The sequence below is a fragment of the Diachasma alloeum genome, unplaced genomic scaffold (assembly GCF_001412515.2).
Source record: "Diachasma alloeum isolate Michigan unplaced genomic scaffold, Dall2.0 Dall_scaffold_00365, whole genome shotgun sequence".
NCBI lineage: Eukaryota > Metazoa > Arthropoda > Insecta > Hymenoptera > Braconidae > Diachasma > Diachasma alloeum.
The window spans coordinates 132,748-150,687 of NW_021680504.1; the positions used below are offsets into that span (position 1 = coordinate 132,748).

The 17,940-nt window shown below is 35.7% G+C and overlaps 3 protein-coding genes across 5 annotated transcripts; 2 read left to right on the forward strand and 1 right to left on the reverse strand.

Annotated features, from left to right (window-relative positions):
* The first annotated feature begins 399 nt into the window (after positions 1-399).
* LOC114841373 lies at positions 400-2,205 on the forward strand. The gene has a single exon (XM_029126330.1). The coding sequence runs from the start codon at positions 400-402 to the stop codon at positions 2,203-2,205; it is 1,806 nt and encodes a 601-aa protein (XP_028982163.1).
* Positions 2,206-4,031: 1,826 nt separating this feature from the next.
* Positions 4,032-7,986, forward strand: LOC107041458 (carbonic anhydrase). The gene is made up of 5 exons (XM_015262042.2): positions 4,032-4,098; positions 4,351-4,614; positions 5,775-6,028; positions 6,907-7,128; positions 7,657-7,986. The coding sequence occupies exons 1-5, from the start codon at positions 4,044-4,046 to the stop codon at positions 7,738-7,740; spliced, it is 879 nt and encodes a 292-aa protein (XP_015117528.1). The 5' UTR covers positions 4,032-4,043; the 3' UTR covers positions 7,741-7,986.
* On the reverse strand, positions 7,767-17,415 carry LOC107041457 (tetraspanin-11). 3 transcript variants are annotated; one of them, XM_015262038.1, is made up of 10 exons: positions 17,145-17,415; positions 14,279-14,363; positions 13,959-14,171; positions 12,762-12,947; positions 12,338-12,460; positions 11,291-11,323; positions 11,126-11,179; positions 10,947-11,039; positions 9,907-9,990; positions 7,767-8,980 (listed from the first exon to the last, which is right to left on the reverse strand). In XM_015262038.1, exons 2-10 carry the CDS (start codon positions 14,324-14,326, stop codon positions 8,915-8,917), a joined length of 900 nt encoding a protein of 299 aa, XP_015117524.1. In that variant the 5' UTR covers positions 14,327-14,363; positions 17,145-17,415; the 3' UTR covers positions 7,767-8,914. The 3 variants fall into 3 exon arrangements, with proteins under 3 accessions (XP_015117524.1, XP_015117525.1, XP_015117527.1); XM_015262039.1 differs by lacking the exon at positions 11,291-11,323; XM_015262041.1 differs by lacking the exon at positions 17,145-17,415 and having other exon boundaries at positions 14,257-14,348.
* Between the last annotated feature and the right edge of the window lie 525 nt (positions 17,416-17,940).

The window sequence follows — 17,940 nt, forward strand, 5'->3', positions numbered from 1 at the left end:
AATGATTGCACGATCATGAAATTTCGTGAGTCATTAAGTAATGATGAAACGCAAAGACAGTATATTTTTCACGTCAATCCAATCAACAATTTGCCAGAAAAATGCAAAACGTGAATTTTGGCGAAAAGGGTGTCTAACACCCTTAATGACCCAAAAAAGTTGTTTTCCCTATGTCGATTCAAATCAATCAAATAACATTTTAAAATTAATCCATTCAGTTAAACGAAAAATATTGTTTATTTCCCTGTTTACGATGAGCCGGCCAAGTTCCCGCTGTCCTCACATCTAATTAAAATCAAATCCTCGCGCCATCGGTTGGAGACTCCTCCAACAACCACAATCCCGCAATCCACCCGCGAGTTCTCAAACCTCAAAACCGCCTGGACCCCCCAATAATTGATGGATTCATCCAAAAAAATCAACAAATCAAAGTCCCTCCCCCCCAAACCCCTAAGAAAATCTTCAATAACAGCGATAAAGACGTCAAGCGTAAAAACTCAAGAGGCAATCGAAGACCGTCGCTTGCGAAACTGGCGAAAGTGGTTAGAAAATCGCGAAAGGACCTGCGACCATTTGAAATCCTTGACCGGGCGTAAGTCCGAGGACTTGTTGCTAAACTCCTACGAAAAAATTCGCCCCAAAATCGAGATCCAGAATCTTCTCGAGGCAGCTGCTGACTCAGTCCTCCCCGATAAATCCAAGGCTGACCTCAACTTCTGGACGACTCCGGTGTACCTGAAGAACCGGCGAGACCCAGAGAACCCGGAAATCGCGCTATCCCTCACAAAAAAGCGCCTAAAAATCCCGAGGATCCTCTCCCGAGTCTTTCTCCCAGAACTAACCCAACGGGAAAAATGTCTGACTCTCCCGAAGCCCCCGGCGCTCCCCGAGAAGCACAGCGAGTACCTCCGGAGAAAACTGGCGGAATTATCCCCCCAGATATCTAAATTAAACCTAAAAATCGGAGATGTCGATCAGGTCGCGGTTGAGGGTAAGAGAATCCCGGATAAACAGCGGATAATTTTAAAAATAAACGACGAAGAGATCGTCTTCGACGAGGACTCGATGAAGAAACCGCAATGCACTCGTTTTTCCCTGGACTTTTTCTCGAAGAAGTCCCAACAATCCGAGAGATTCATCTGTCTAGACAACAAAACCTTCGAGAATTTAATTTACAAGTGGCAGGAGCCGGTGTCTGACCGTGACAACTTCTCAAGAATGCAAACAGGAAAGTTCTTTCACTTTGCAAAGCCCTCGGACATTATTTCGCCGGGCCGTTGTGGCGAGTTGATCATCCGGTACCAGCCGCAGGCCCCGGGGGTCCACCTGGAGTCCGTAATCCTGGAGACCTTCCCCAGGCTCTCGCAATCCCCAATGGTCCTCAGTCTCTGGGGTGTCTGCGAGGAGCCCGGCAGATTTCCAAACAGAATAATTGATTACCAGGATTATCTGAATGTTCGGTTTCGTAATTCAGTTGTTTCAGGGATTATCGAGGAGATCTGGGGGAGGGTGGAGTCACCTCCCCCTCGGTATCCTCCTCACGCCCTTTATTTTCTGGAGAGGGAAGTCTTCGCGGCGAAAAATCCGGGATTTTCTTATGATCGCGAGGCTGTGGGAGAGCTCAAGCGGATGCTCGAGGGACTCGTGCGGAGGGACCCTTGGGCTTTATCTCTTTCCGAACTCCAGGATCACATTCTCCGGGTTCATGACGCCAATGGGAGGTCTGAGATGCTGAATAAATTCGGGAAATTGTGTCGAGGCCTCAGGGGGCACAGGAGATGGGAATTATCGATCAGTTCGAGGCATCAAGTTGTGTTTAATTTAGTTTCCGGGTTTGCGAGTCAATTCTCGGTGGAGAGCGAGTGTGTGAAGACACTGTGCGCTTGGGGTGCGTTCAAGGTGGAGGGAGTTCAAGACGATGTATCAAAGTGCAGTGGGGGGGCGCGTGGCGAAGAGGAGTCCGAGTCATCGCGGAGGAGGGAACGAGGTCGGGGGAAGGCACTGAATAGCTCCACTGGCTCCATTGTATCGGACATTCAGGAATATTGGGACACTGGGGGTCAAGAGGGGATTTACGATGTTGGGTTGTATCACGAGGTTTTTTGCGCGAGGATTTATCATCTGCTTGGGGAGACTGTGGACAAAATCTCGGCTGCTGTCGACGGGATAAATCATTTGGGGGGAGGGTTTCAAGGGGGAGGGTAGAGGTGAAGTTGAGGTTGAGGGGATGTCAGGGAATTTTTTATTGGGTCAGATTTGTTTGGGTGGGAGGAAGAGAACGAAGAAAACTTGTAGAAAAGTGATTCACAAACAAAGTGTTTTGAATAACTGTTTATTTCATTAAAAAAACTATTTTAAGCAACGTTTTTTATTGAGCTATTTTCTGTTGAAATTTTTCAACATGAATTTGCCAAGTTTTCCAACTCGATTTTTTTTTCTTTTTATTGAACAAAGGTACTAACGAGAATTTTATCATCTTCTTTGTATTTAGAGATATTCAGAAAAAACGAAATGAGGAAGGATTTTTCTACAATCTGCTCATTCCTAAGATAACCAAGTAATAGATAAGTGTTTTATCAATTTATAGTCTCATGGCAAACTACTGAAGAAACAATTTTTCAGTGTTACCACCGGTTTTTGATGATTCAAACAAAAAATGGTTTCCCTGTGCAGATTCGAATCAAATAACATTTTTAAATTAATCCATTCAATTAAGCCAAAAATATTGTTTATTTACCTTTTCATAATGAACCGGTAAAATTCCCAGCTGTTCTCGTATCTAATTAGAATCAAATCCTCGCGCGATTTATCATCTGCTTGGGGAGCGTGCGGACAAAATCTCGGCTGCTGTCGACGGGATAAATCATTTGGGGGGTGAGTTTCAATGGGGAGGATAGAGGTGAAGTGAGGTTGCATTGTTGAGGGGTTGTAGGGGAAGAGGGAAAATAAAATGTTGTAATTGTGTGGATACAGATGTTAGGGAATTTCTTATTGGGTCAGATTTGTTTGGGTGGGAGGAAGAGAACGAAGAAAATTTGTAGAAAAGTGATTCACAAACAAAGTGTTTTGAATAACTGTTTATTTGATTAAAAACACTGTTTTAAACGACGCTTTTTATTGAGCTATTTTCTATTGAAATTCCTGGACGAATTTTTGAAGTTTTTCCACTTTTTTTTCTTTTCATTGCACAAAATCGAATAAAAAACTTGGAAAATTGCAGCCGAAGAATTTATGTAGAGAATATCTCTATAATTCTATTGATTTTTTCTGTAGAATATTTTCCGTTGTATTTTGAACAGAACCGGTCAAAAAGTAATAGAAATCCAATCAAATTTTCTGGCGAATTCGCTAGGTTTTTCTTTGAAATTTCTTGTTTGTAGTTAAATAAACAGAGTGAACTTCGAAAATATGTTTTTTTTTCATTCTGATGGTATTTTTGCAGGCTTCAAGATGAGACGTGACTTGGTCAAGCGTATTATCGGAAGATATTGATGATTTAAGGATGACTATTTTACTTTACTTCCCCTTGATTGATTTTCGGAGATAAAACGATGAGACTGGGAATTTTTCGTACAGATTATTTTGTAAACATTTTGAGCATGAGAGGTTTAGAGATAAATATCAAGGGCCTCCTTTACGGGTCTTTTGATGAATCTGCCCAAACTTTACCGCATCAAATATAGCAGTTCTGTTGATTATGGAATTATCTTCAAAGAAACAGTTTTATGAGAAAAATATCAAACTGAATATTTTGCGGCCCCCGAAATTTCCTACAGAAGATGACGCAGATGAATTTTCCCGACAATGAGTCGACTCCTTTAAATATTTTGTTTTCTAATAAATTTGCAAGATTGAACTTCTCGATCAATATTTATTCCATTCCTTTTTCAAAATCGCGAGAATTCCAAATGACACGAGAAAATGAATGTCTCCATCATTTGTTTTATAGCCTCTATCCTTCATTTTTTAATTACACTAAAAAAATTTAAATTATATAGAAGTAGAAAATTCTCAGTGATTGAATCTTCTCTTTTCAATTCAATATGGGATTATCACTACCGGAATTTCTGATAATATGCGGAAGTATCTTCCTGATTGGTGAGTAGAGAATTATTCAAGGAACTGCTGCAACTGCCTTTCTATTGAAAAAGCGGTCATAACCTGCGAGTCATAATTTTTCAATAGAAACTGCCAAAAATTAATAGAAAGCTCAATAGAAGTCGAATAGAATTTTCTAACAATTTTTTTTCCACGATTTTTTCTTGTCCATATTGTCCATATTAATATAAAGAGTGAATTGTTAATTTCCTGGTAACTGTTCTTCAAATATTGAGATATTCTATGTCTCAGGCTTTCTCTTCCTCGAGGTTATTAATTGGGGAAAGATCATATCTTCTCTTGGAAGCAATCACGACTTGGAAGTAACAGTGTTTGAAAACACTGAGGATGAAGATGACCGTGAAAGTTTATCGCGGAAGCACAGCGAGAGTTTCGAATCCCCGGTGAATATCGTACCCCGTCAAGCGGTTGTAATTGAAATTTCTGAGCCGCTCAAATGGAATGGATACACGGTGCCGCCAATTGCGATGACAATCTTGAATAGTGGAGAAACAGGTGACGCGAAACTTCACCAAAGTTAATGGGGGGAAAGAATTGCGCAAAACATTCGTAAACTAGTTGACGAAGGATTTTAGGCGAAAACTTTGGGGAATATTTTTTAGCTCTCGAAATTTCCTCCGAGACGGACCTGATATTATTTCCGAAAATTAGAAAATTTATAGATTATTATGAAACAAACGTTTCAAGCATATTCTAGTCAATTGTGAAGTTTCTGGAATTGTAAAACTAGTCATTACGGAGATAATTAAAGTAGCTCTTCCCTTATGATGAATTCAAAAATCATTGAAAACTGCAGAGAATTTCCAGAAAACTCGATGAGAGTTACAATCGTACACTGTTGAAAATTTGTGTCTGAAATTTCCGATACATTGTTTGGAAATTTTTATCGAATTTAAATGTCATTGAAATTTCAAGGAATTTCATCATTGAAAATTCATAATTTCTTGGAAAAATCAAAGAGAACTGTCAATTTAAGTTCCATTTTTACCTGAAACTGAATAGAAAACCAGAAAATTCCGTAAATATATTCTTGAATTTTCAGGACAGTGACACTGAATGCGATTTAGGGGAAAAAAAAATGAAATTTCAGATTTCACTAAAAATTCAATGTAATTTGGCGCTGAATGTTCATATTAGATTGGAAATTCAAATAAATTAAGGAATCCTCGTCTTTATGCTGTTTAAAACTCTAGTTTCATTAAATTTTCAGTGAAACTTGAAATTTTATGATTTTTCCCGCTAAATCGCATTCAGTATCACCGTTCTGAAAATTAGTAGTCAACTGCCCATGAAATTTCATTTTTTTCTCTAACAGTGTATTTCTTTCTTAATTTAATGACAGTTTTTGTAAAAAAAAAAATCTTATGTGATAAATCAAAAGTTCCATTAGGATTGAGTTCTAAATCCGAAGTTTTGGAAACAAGATCTATTATTTATCTATTTAAAAAAGTGTTCAGGAAACATTCATATTTTCCAAAACATAATTTTAGTTAAACTAATAATAAGGTATGATTATTTTTCAAATTTTTCGTGTCCAATTTAATTGAAAATTAAAAAACGTCGAAAGGGTGGAGCAACTGGAACAAAAATTATTCCCTGGGTTTTTCAAAAAGTCGCTTTTATAATTGCCCAACTAAACTTTCTGCATCCTAAAGTGATTGTCCAAGGATTTTGGAATCGCAACCTAGTTCCAACAATTTCCGGAGGTCCTTTGAAACACACTTATCAACTTGAGTCCATCTCCTTCCGTTGGGGTGTGTCAGATCAATCCGGAAGTGAACATTCCATCGGTCAAGTCAACTATCCCCTTGAAATGCAGCTTCTGCACGTGAAAAAGACCAACTCCTGGGAAAATACCGAGGAACATTCGGACGACGTCGATGCAACCATCGTGTCATATCTCTTCCAAGTAATACAAAAGCATATTAGTGAAAAGCACTGAGAAGAAAATATAATTCTGCCCATGAAATGTAATTCAGACAAACAAATGCCCGCAATTCCCATACAAAATTTCACTACACACTGAGAAAAAAATTCTAATATCTGAAACATATTTACTTGAGGCGAGTAATATTTCTTCAATCGCTTAACTCTCCCAGGCGTCTCAGTTTACATGACCCGAGAAAGATCTCATGCTTTAAAATATTCTTGTACTCAAGTATAATTTTGTTGCAAATGAACTCACTCAAATCGCGTAGAAGAATCGTCAATCTTCAAGTATTTGTTGTTTTCGTGATTTTTTTATGCACTCCCAACGTTTCGATACGTAATATCTTAATGGTACACCGCGGAACAATAGTGATAACTTAGAATTTATTCGAGTTCCGTGAAGCGCGAACATTCTGGGATTTAAGCAATTGAAAATGATTTACTCCTCCCAAGTAAATATGGTCTACATATTCAAATGAAATGGAAATTGTTCTCTCAATGTAACTTCTTATTTGACACAACATTATTTGGTTGGCAGGATTACATTTTTTTTAGTGAAGGACATTAACGGAGGCGAGAAATTAAATTGAGAGTTTTTATATTCTCTCATGTGTTATTCTTTTCACGCAAAATGTGTAAATTACTGTTGAGAAAATTATTATCTCGAATTTCACTGTTGAAATCGCTTGAATTATTCGAAAAATAATGGTAAGAATTTCTGTCGTACATAGTCACGTTTTGCACGGAACGAATGAGAAGATTACATGTAAAAATCGTCGCTATAATACCCCTTTATTTCGAAAACTGATAGCCGCTGCCTCTTGAGAGCGTTAAAAATTGATAAACTTACATTTTCAGATAAAAGAAAATGATAATCCACTGCTAGATCCCATCATAATGAATCTCTGCAGAATTCAAAAACCAAATGACAAGGACTACATACCCCCATTTCAGCTGGACACTTTATTTCCGTTATTCGAGAGAAAATTCTACAGTTACAGCGAAAAGTTGAATCAGCCATTCGGGGAAATTGCGACGTGGATAATTTATCCGGAGCCACTGTCTCTCTCCGCATCTCAAGTAAGATTTACTGGCGCCCGAACCAACCCGTGTTAGCGCATTTTTTAGAGATGAAAATTAGAAAAAAAGAAGAACTGCTGACGGATGAATGCATTAATTTTGGAAGTACATTTTTACTTATATCAAGAAACTCGTGGCTTGAAAATTTTCAAGAGTAAAATATCTTGCATTACAAAAAAAAACTTTCGACAATTTCTCGATGACAAGAAAGCGATTTCCCCAATCAAGTAAAATTGAATTATTTCATTTCATTTCTTTAGCTTCAATTCTAAAATATTTTAATGCAAAAACCACTTGAATTGATTTGAGAACTCGTTTTCTTGATCTGAACCAATCGCTCTCAGCTTTCGGACGAGTATAAAATTTCTTGGCGCGAGAATTTTTTTTCTTAGTGTGCGATATTGTGCGCTTGGTAATTTCCAAGCCACGAATTTCTGGATGCAAGTAAAGACGTCCTTCTCAAAAAAACTCTTGTTTTCTCAGTGCACATTCTCACTTCTCCAAATTAAATGGTTCCATATCCCTCAGATGGCTGAACTGAGAACGATTTCTAAGGGAAACTCTAGACCCATGAGGACCCTCAGCCCCCAAGATCTCTACTACCACGAATAATTGCTTCAATTAAAGAACCCAAGTAATTACATTTTTACACGAAGAACGATTTATTTTCTTACCTTTACACATGCGTTTATATAGTTACATTTAACCTCTGTCTCAGAGAGATCCAACCAACACTTAATGAAACTCTAAATTCTCTGTACACATAGAATACGCATTAATCTTCATCTATATTACAGTAAATCAAATGCATTAAAAAAATCCAGCATAATAACTGCTTTAAAAAAATATATGCGCAATCAATTTATCCATTTTTCATTTGAAGTAGAATTTTATTAAAAATATTTTGTGTTTATTATTTCTCTTTTTTCAGCATCTGTAGCTTGAAACTTTCATTATTAGCGATTTGTTTCACTATTCGCTCCTCGTAATTACGATTTCCCGTCGAGATTCATTCATTCCTCGCGACAGTGTTTTTTATATATTATGAAAAATGTCAAGAAACATATTTTTGCTAAATTTTGTCACATGAGATATCTAATTTACTGCAGTAAATATCTCTCGTGGAATTATAAATCATTGAGAATTGAATTATGAATTATGATCTCTGATTTAATATCTTTCTACATTATTTGTCATCAACTTCCAAAATTTGTTTGGATTTATTCCTTAATTTTCAGGGTTAATCTAGTGCATCCGAATTATTTGAACATTCCTAATAATCAATTTTATGTACAAAAAATAGTAAAATGTCGCAGGCAATGATAAATATTATCAATCAACAAGGAGGAATTCAAGTCAGTAATGAAATTGACGCTTTACTATTGAAGCGAATTCCATTCGAGTCAATTATTCGCGAGAAAAAAGCTATCAAATGAAGTCATTCGTTCACAACACAATCGACTCTACATTATTTTGTTAAACTCTCACGACATTTCATTGTTATCGTTGGAGAAATTGACGGTCAAGTGGCTCGTGTGGGAATATTCGTCGGCTTTGGGGTTCTGTTTACATTTTTTGTTTCCCTGGGTAAAGTTCGTTATAGGTTCTACTCGAATTTCCGCGGCTTGTTATTCTCATTTTTACAACACGAATTGTTTGCCATTTCAATTCACATTGCTGGCCAGAACATGAAATTTCCACTATGATATCATATCATACATCTGCAGGACGGCCATCAGAACTAGGTGTACCACCATTATGTGAATGAGATGGGCTCTTCCTTTTGTTATCCATCATTTTGCACATCTCTCATTGTTTTGCACATCAGTGTTGATACAACGATACCGATAGTCTGGGAATAGACAATATTTCATGATAAGTAGGGCGTTAATTCTTACGAAAACTTCATCTGCTGAATGAATAAATGACAAAATTTAACAGAAAGCACTTTCTCCAAGAAGTTCTATTACATTTTTATCGAAATTCTGCAAGAATTCTATTCGAAAATTTTAGTTGTTTTTTTGCTCTAATTGTATCAGAAATTATGCACCTTCCCCGGTCGTTTTAAATAGATATTTGTTGATGGAAAAAGTGTAAAAATGTTGATTTTTCGGGATGTTATTCCGTTGGAACTTTTTCGGTAAGAATTCTTGGGGAGGAATTTTCCCAGTTTTTTTCTTAGATTTTATCGTGAAAAATAAAGGATAATACAGTGAATGAAGCTTGGAAAATTTACGGCCGAGAATTTCTGCAGAAAAATCAGAATCTATTGACTTTTTCCATTAAATATTTATTAAACAAAATGACACGGTAAAGTTGCATAAATTTCTGTAGAATCGGCGCAAAAAATAAATACAATTCTTATCGAATTCCACTAGAAATTCAACAGAATTTATTAGGTTTCCGAGTAATTCATTCGAGTTTGTTACAATCAGTGATCAAGATTGTAAAAATGTTGTTAACTAAATGAATTTCCATAAGCTTGATTGTGGTAACCTCGGATAAGTCATTCGGAAAATTAATAAATTCTGTTGAATTTCTATTGGAACTCTCTAAGAATTCTATTGACGAATTCTATGTATTTTTTGCGGGAATTCTACGTCCATTCTTACTGCAAGAATAGTCCCATTTCCCTCGATCTTTAGAAATAGATTTGCGGCAAGAATTTTCGTGCTTCTAGAAAGTTTTTCCTCTCATATCGGTGAATGTTATTTTGTAGACGAATATAAGAGGATTAAGAGAATTCACTCTTGATTTTTACTTCGAGATTCATTTTACCTGGATTGCTGCCATTATTAGCCCCGTAAAAACGAGCTTCAAGCTCTCAAATTGCACCCAAGCCGCAACTTTGTGCATACACCCCTGGAGAATAAACCAAAATTGTAGAATAGCTTGAAGCGGAAGAAGTTAAAGCTATTTTAATTAGTGGAGTTCGCCCATTTCAATATTCCATTTATTGTAATTATTTTGCATGGATTTTGTGAACTAGAATCATTGCATGGTTAGAGTGATCATTAAAATTTTAAGAAGAAAAGATATGGAGAACTCACCTCTTGCCTAAAAACATGCAATGAAAAATTGAATGGTATTACAATAAATTTCTCCAATTATTCTTCTTCGTCTCCACATATTTGAGTAAGTGTTATATTTTTTAACGATTTAATATTTCTATTGCTAGTGAATTACCATATTTAAGGACATACGAAAAAATTTCATGGAAAAACGTAGGAAAATTTACTCGAAAATGTTATTAAATCGTCAATTAGGTTTTGGCGGATTGCGTTGAAAAATCCCGCAGCTTAGCTGGTTTTTTTTCAATGAAAATATTTAATGGAAAATAATCTACAGGAAAAGTCAACAGCATTCGATTTTTTATGTAACTTATTGCATCGAGATATTTTCTATAGAAATTCTTCGGCTTAAATTTTCCAATAAAAAACTGTTTTTTAAATAAAAACAAAAGATAAACTGAGTGAAAAAGAATAGAGAATTCAAGCCTTGTCTCAATAGAAGAAGTTGTATAAAAGATGAAATTGAATACTACTGAATTTTTCAATTAGATAATTTCTATTGAATATTTTCTCCCAAAAAACGCACAGTAAAACTCTGAAATTCTTCAATGGAATCGACCAATAGAATTTCGATCAATAGAATTTTAATTAATAGAATTTTCTATCGAATTCGTTAGATTGTTTAATGAAATTTGTTCGTCTATGACAAAATACTAAAAATAACACTTCACGTTTCATTGCTTCGCCACGAAAATAATCTCCCTCTTTCAAATAACGATATTCATCTCTCCAGAGATAAAAACGCACCTCTTTGTGACGATACCCCAACTGCGCCACTGGATCGTCAGATTGACAGGCAGCCTCATCCTTGGGCTGCGGCACTACCCACGGTTTTTCATTCTAACGTCCATCAAACACGATAAAATTCAGATAAAAGAATTTGTACTCTCGAGCGATCACTTTTATTAATCAAGAATTCTACTCACATCTTTGTGAAAGACCCGGGAAACTACACTCATAGGACTTCCAGCATTTTTTACCTACAAAAGTTTTCCCGTGAAAGTTAAACGATAAAATATGTCAAGTGGAAGAAGAAGCACAGTTTATCTTGGTACTATCATAGGTCAAAGAATATTATGGCATTACTTAACTATGAAAGAAAAAACTGAAAACCCTGAAAGAAACTGAAAAAACAAAAGTAAAAATTAATTTTATTTTTTAATTTTTTAAAAATCGTGAAAATAAAATTATTTAGTTAACGTCCGTATTTTGTTGAGGGGGGACTACTATGATTTTTAAAAGTCGCGAGCTATTGGAGTGAGATTTCTCATGCCCTGAAGATCTATCATATATTTCTAAAAACGAATAATTAGTGCAAAACAATTAATTGTTTATTCTTTGTTTGCTCCGCAGACGCTTACAATGTGAAAAAATACAGTTTTTTTTTCAAAAAAGTTTGAAAAAATGTATAAAATAACAATTATACGAATTCGTTTTTTTAAATGCAACGCCTACACAGGTAATTTCGTTTTATGTAATATTAAAATTTACGCCATTTGTGTAAAATAGGCAGAAAAATTATCCTTAAAAGATGAAAAATATATTCTTGATTCTAAGTTCGATTGGAATTTGAATTTTCACTCAGTATCTATATTTTATAATTCTGCTTTTTTTTATGTAAGCTTAAAACCCCCTTTGTATCATGAATAATTGCATTCGGAAAATACAATAAACTAAACTACTGATTGATTGATCGATTGATATTCTTGATTCTTTCAGAAAGATTTTTCGAGCTAGTTTACATGAATGGTGCAATTTTTTATTTAAAAAAACCGAGATTAGCTGTGTAGGGGTTGAATTTCAAATAACTAACTCGTAATTGTTATTCCACACATTTTTTTCAAAAATTTTGAGAACAACTCTGTAGCTCAAAAATTGGAGGCCCTGGACTATTTTTAACATTTTAAGCGTCTGCGAGGCAAACGAACAACAAACAATTAATTTTTTGGCACTAATTATTCTTTTTTAGACATACGTAATCGATCTTCAATGTATGAGAAATCTCATTCCAATGGCCTGCGACTTTAAAAACTCGTAGTAGTCTCCCCTTAAATTTATTCACAATAATTTCATATTTAGCGTTGCACTACGACTCTCTTGTATTTAAAATTCCTAAGAGAAGATGAAAAATGCTTTACTTCGTGATTCTTGAGTATACAGCAAGTGAGAGGGACTCTTCTATTGATTCCTGTCACCCTGAAGTCTCTCCACCAGGCAGTGCCATTATAATCGCTATCCCCATGAATCCCGCAGCAATTGAACTGCAATAAATGAGGTATTGGTGAGATAGCGTCCATCGATAAATTCCTGAATGAATTTGGTTTAAATATAGAATGATTGGAATCGAGGAATTTATTTCTGCGAAAATTTCACCAAGTCACTATTGAAAATTTCTGTCTGAATTCTCCAATAGAACATGAATGCAGGACTAAATGCTCCATTTTTCGAAATTCTCCCATTGTTCCAAATAAAATCGTTGGATAAAAAGAAAATCTCCCGGTGAATTATCAATATAAATAAACAGCAATTATTAATATGTCACTCGTGACATCAATAAATTACCTTATATTGTGAATAATCGAGACTCTGCGTGAATGCGATGTCACTAGATGGATCATGTCCGTAGTGATCCCCAAGTCTCTCGACTAATCTCTCCTCTAACCCGGATATGCCCCGGTAAGCTAAAAAACCCCCGACTGCTGCGGTCGCTAATTCTGTTATTATGAGCACCACCAGAGCTGCTATGTACTACGGAGGGACAGAATAAAGCCATACAATCATTGGTACTCAGTTATCGTCGGAAAGAATTGCCTTTATCAGTGGAAAAGTAACATTTCAAACTAATAACGTTCGTAGGAATAAATCGTCATGGAGTCAACACGAACGAAATAATTAATAAATTGACGAACGAATCAATCAATAAATTTTATCCAATATCGTGAATAATTAATCACGTTCGGCGGATGGATATTTAATTTCGTTCCATTCATTTACGTGTGGATTGAATAATTTTTGGATAAAAATCAAAGTGACGAAAAATGTAACGAGTTTTCGGAGAATCTAAAAAAGAAGAGAAAAAATTGAGCTATTACATTGATTAACTCGCCTCTTGACAGAAAAAACGCTGTTAAAAATTTCTATTTCATAGAGACACCCACAAAAAAATTTAATTTTCTGCTTTTTTGTCATTCTATTTTTCTTTTCTTTATATCAAGAAAATCAAACAAAAAATAATAGAAAATTTGAGGTGAGAAATTCTATAAAAAATATCTCAATGGAATCGTCCAAAAACTAATAGAAAGTTCAACAGAAATCCGATAGAATTGTCTAATAAGTCTAATAATAGTCTAAGGTTTTTCTGCTAAATTTTTTCGTGTGGAATGAAAAAGGGATTGAGCAAAGCGATGCAACAACCACTGGTATTCAATTATTCTCGCGAAACGAGTCTTTCCGGAAGAATTCCCTTTACAAGTGGAACAGTAACATTTCAGATTAATTACATTCGTTGGAATAAATTGTGATCGAGACAAAACGAATGAATTGAATAAATCCAATATCATGAATAATTGGTCACATTTGGCGCATGAATATTCGATGACATTAATTTTCATGTCTGCGTGCTTCAGTGCAGATTTAATTATTCATGTGTAACAATCAAAGTACCGAAAAACGTACTGAGCGACAAATCGTTACATTTTCAAAAATGGAACACCTTTTACATTGTCCCTGCGACCCCCAAAACGACGTTCAATTACTCACCACAGTTATTATGCACTGGCTTCCATACAATGACGCTCTACATCCTACAAACCCGACTGTGAGGACAATGAATCCCAATCCAAGTAGGCTATATGCAACTATATGAACAGTGTAGTGGGGCGATGTACTCCGCACAAATAGATTCAGCAGGTGTCCATTGCTGGGCTCGAGCAACAGCCACACGCCAATAACTACCACCATGAACCCAGCCAACTATCGACGTACCACAATTACTCGATGAATTCAGTGACAAGTCAATTAGCAGTTGGTAATAATAAAATAGCGAAGCGGTATTTACACGTTTTAGTTTATTTAATTACCCATATTAGGAGGTTGAACAGAAAGAGCGAAATCTTTAGGTACTTCATGTCGGGTTGTCATCAGTGTCATGTGGTTCTCATTGATCTGTAAACAATTTCATAGATTAGGACTGGGGAATGACGGGCCGTTTCGAAAATAGGCGATTTGATTCCATTCATTTTAAGTCACTCAATACCGATGTAAATCGATATTCAATAACAAAGTCATTTTTGTCCTCGGTCATTTCATTTCATGTTTCTTTCGTGGAGGGTCGATGAACTATGAAGCCAATTAGAGGATCAAATCTGTTGCATATTTTGTTAGATAGATTGTCAGATCTGTAGATCATTCAATCAATTGGATTTTTATATTCTTACGACTTTGACATTTCATGATTTCATATTCGTTTGACAAAGAATTTCATATTTCTATTTTCTTTTCGGAACTTAAAAAAGAAGCGATTAATTCGAAATTGCAAAATGTTATTGTTTGTTTCCATTTTTTCACGCTTTTACCACTTTTGCCTTCTATTAATTTCATTGCATGTATTAATGAAGAGTCAACATCATGAAGCCAATTACAGGATCAAATCTGTTTCAGATTTTATCAGATAGATTCTCAGAACTGAAGATCATTCAATAAATTAATAGATTTTTAATTTCTGTCGACTTTTGACACTTCATAAATCTCTAATCATTCAATAAAGAACCTCAAATCTATATTTTCTGCCGAAAACAATTCCAAAATTTATGTTTTTGGTTCCGAGAAAATTCCCAACTGATGTTATGTGTTTCAACTTTTTACCATTTGAATAAAAAAAACATAACGCACAAGAAAACAAAACAAATATTGATCTCGAACACATTTTCCAACAATATTTAAAACGTGGTCGGACCGTAGTCATTCGTTTCACTTCCCACATTAACCGTCATTTCCGGGTATAAACGCAATACAAAAATTCATCCAATTTAGAGGCAGCAAGCGCCCGCAGGGAGCGTGATGACATAATTCCTGGTGGAATACGCCTTCAATGTTAATTGCACTAAAATGAAAAATAAAAGCTAAATATAAAAACGCTTGTAAAGGAGCACCATTTATCTCGCTGCACATCACGTGAAACGCGAGATCCTAGCGCTCTTTAAAAGGGTTTAAAGACTCTATTCCGACGGTGATAATATAAGGACACAGGGGAATTACTGAAATGCTGGGCTGTGTGAACAAGGCAGGAAACCCGAGACACTTGGAGTTTGATGAAAAACCCAGCGAGCGGCTCATAACACAGATCGAGGCCATTTTTAATGATTTTTCAACCGATGGAATACCGCACTTTCGCTCTTGACTCAATAACGAGAGTGATAATTCATATGAGATGGCAGTAATTTTATAAATTGCTTTTTCCGTCGAACATTTCAAAAGGAATGAGAACAGATATCCCATTGGCTTTTCTGTATGAAGTTTAATGGCTCTATCGATAATTAGAATTCAGTAGTGAAGTAGTAAAACGTAGCTGAAGGGAAACTAAGTAGTAAATTTGTCACATTATTGAACTTCGATTTCCTTCATCATGAGATATCGCAGGGATATATGCCATAACAAGTCTTTTGCTGACAATTTTGTGATCTTCGATAAAAGTCTTCTGAGATTTTGCGTTAAAAACACTCGTTATGGAGATGAATCGACATTTAGTAAAATTCTCAAATTTATCGGGGTCAAGTTTGAATTTTATTGCATCGTTGATTCTTTAAAGATCAAATTATCTCCCGAGAAAACGTCACTTGTTTTTGTTGGAGACGTGCAACTACAGAAGTTTTCTCACTTTTTTGGTCGAACCACTCGCTATTGCGATAAATTAATGTTTAAAAAAGGGAAAAATTTTGCTCAGTCTATTTCAAATTGCAGAAGAAATTACAGGAGATTTTTTGGTTGGAAATTTTCCCGGCTAGAAGGAATATGCTGACTTTTCCCCCAGAAATACTTGTCATCACGATGAAATAAGATTTAATAAAATTTCGATATTCAATTTCTTCTCTTTAACATTTGGTTGAATCTTTGAATATATTTTTTTGATATCAACTGGTTAAAGATATCATCAGTATCCACGAAAAATATCATATTTTCTCATGTGATAATTAATCGAATCATCAATTATGTTAGTAACGAATAGAACTTCAGATAAACAGGAAATTTAATTTCTTGTTACGTCGAGAGCTTTTCTTAAGGATATCCAAGTACTGTGGCGATTTTTTCTCCAGTGAAACGCCTTTCTACTTTTGTAGTCGAACATCAGAGCTTTCATTTGAACCCCATTTGACCCTCAGTTTCCGAACATTTCACAACGATTTTATTATTTAAACTTGATAACTCGATATTGGACCGTTAGAAAACGTTTTAAAAATTAAAAAAAAATTGGAAAATTTACTTTTGCAGGAAAATTGATGAAATAATTAAAAAATTGCAATTTCCGAAAATTAAACGGGCATTTTTTACAAATAATTTATAACCAATCAACTTGAAAATCACCATAAAAATCATTTGGTCGGAGTTGTAACAAATTTATTCAAACTCAGGATTTTACCAGAAATCGATTTCACGCCTAAGACAATAAGGTCTCCAAAAGTTGACACTAAATATTCATGATTTTTTTCCAATTCTTCTCGCGCAATTTAACTGCCAAATTCGATGATTGAGAATGGTTGAATCTGTAGTGTGGCCTGTACCAAACTGCAAAAGGTACCTGGACATCCTTAAAAATTTACTACCTCACGTATTATGTTTTACCACGTCACTCCCCACTTATCATAATAATGAACCCATACAATTATTGTCATTATTCTCAATCCACACTCAAAGGAATGAAAATTAAAGAAAATCACCAGCGACTCTTACTCTGATTTCTCTTCAAAACATTGTTCACAGGTGGCTGAACAGATCGATCGGCAATGCACTCGCGATTATCTTAAATTCCCTCGAGGCACACAAAGTATCGAAATGAACGAAAGAAACCGAGAATAGAAATGTTCACATATTCCAGCGGTTCGACGGAGAAAGTGAACCCGGGGTGTTCCGCGAGGGTCCGAGGGAAGAAATGAGAGTCACGAGTGAGTGTGTCCACAACCACGTTCGAACATCATCTGCCCGGGGTGATCACCACCCGTGAAGTTCCTTCCCACCACCAACTCTACCCTCTCTAGCTCTCCCAACATTTTGCGATTGCGTCACAGCGGTCCAGACGCGTCTGCGTGGGAGCTGAGCGGTCGCCCTGACCCCCTCAACGGCATTCTCCCTTTTCCACTTCGACACGTATTCTCCATCCGATTTTACTTGATATCTCGATTCCCGGCAGTCGAAGGGTTGAAGGTATTGACGATTCTTGTTATCAGATATGGCAATTGCGAAGGATCTTCTAGTCTTAGATATTAAAGTTTAAAGAGATTTCGCAGGAGGAAATGCACACTCATTTATTCAAAACGAGATTCGTTAACTACTAACGAATATTTATTTGGCCATACTCAACTCTACTATTCGTTAATAGTTAACGAATGTTTCACTTCAAAGGTGAAAGTCAAGTCAAACCCGCCTCCTCAAATATGCATTTGTTAACTATTAACGGATGAACATTTGGTGAAACCGAATAGACCCTAGCCTTCAACCAAATTCATTTGTGAACAATAACTAATCCTTT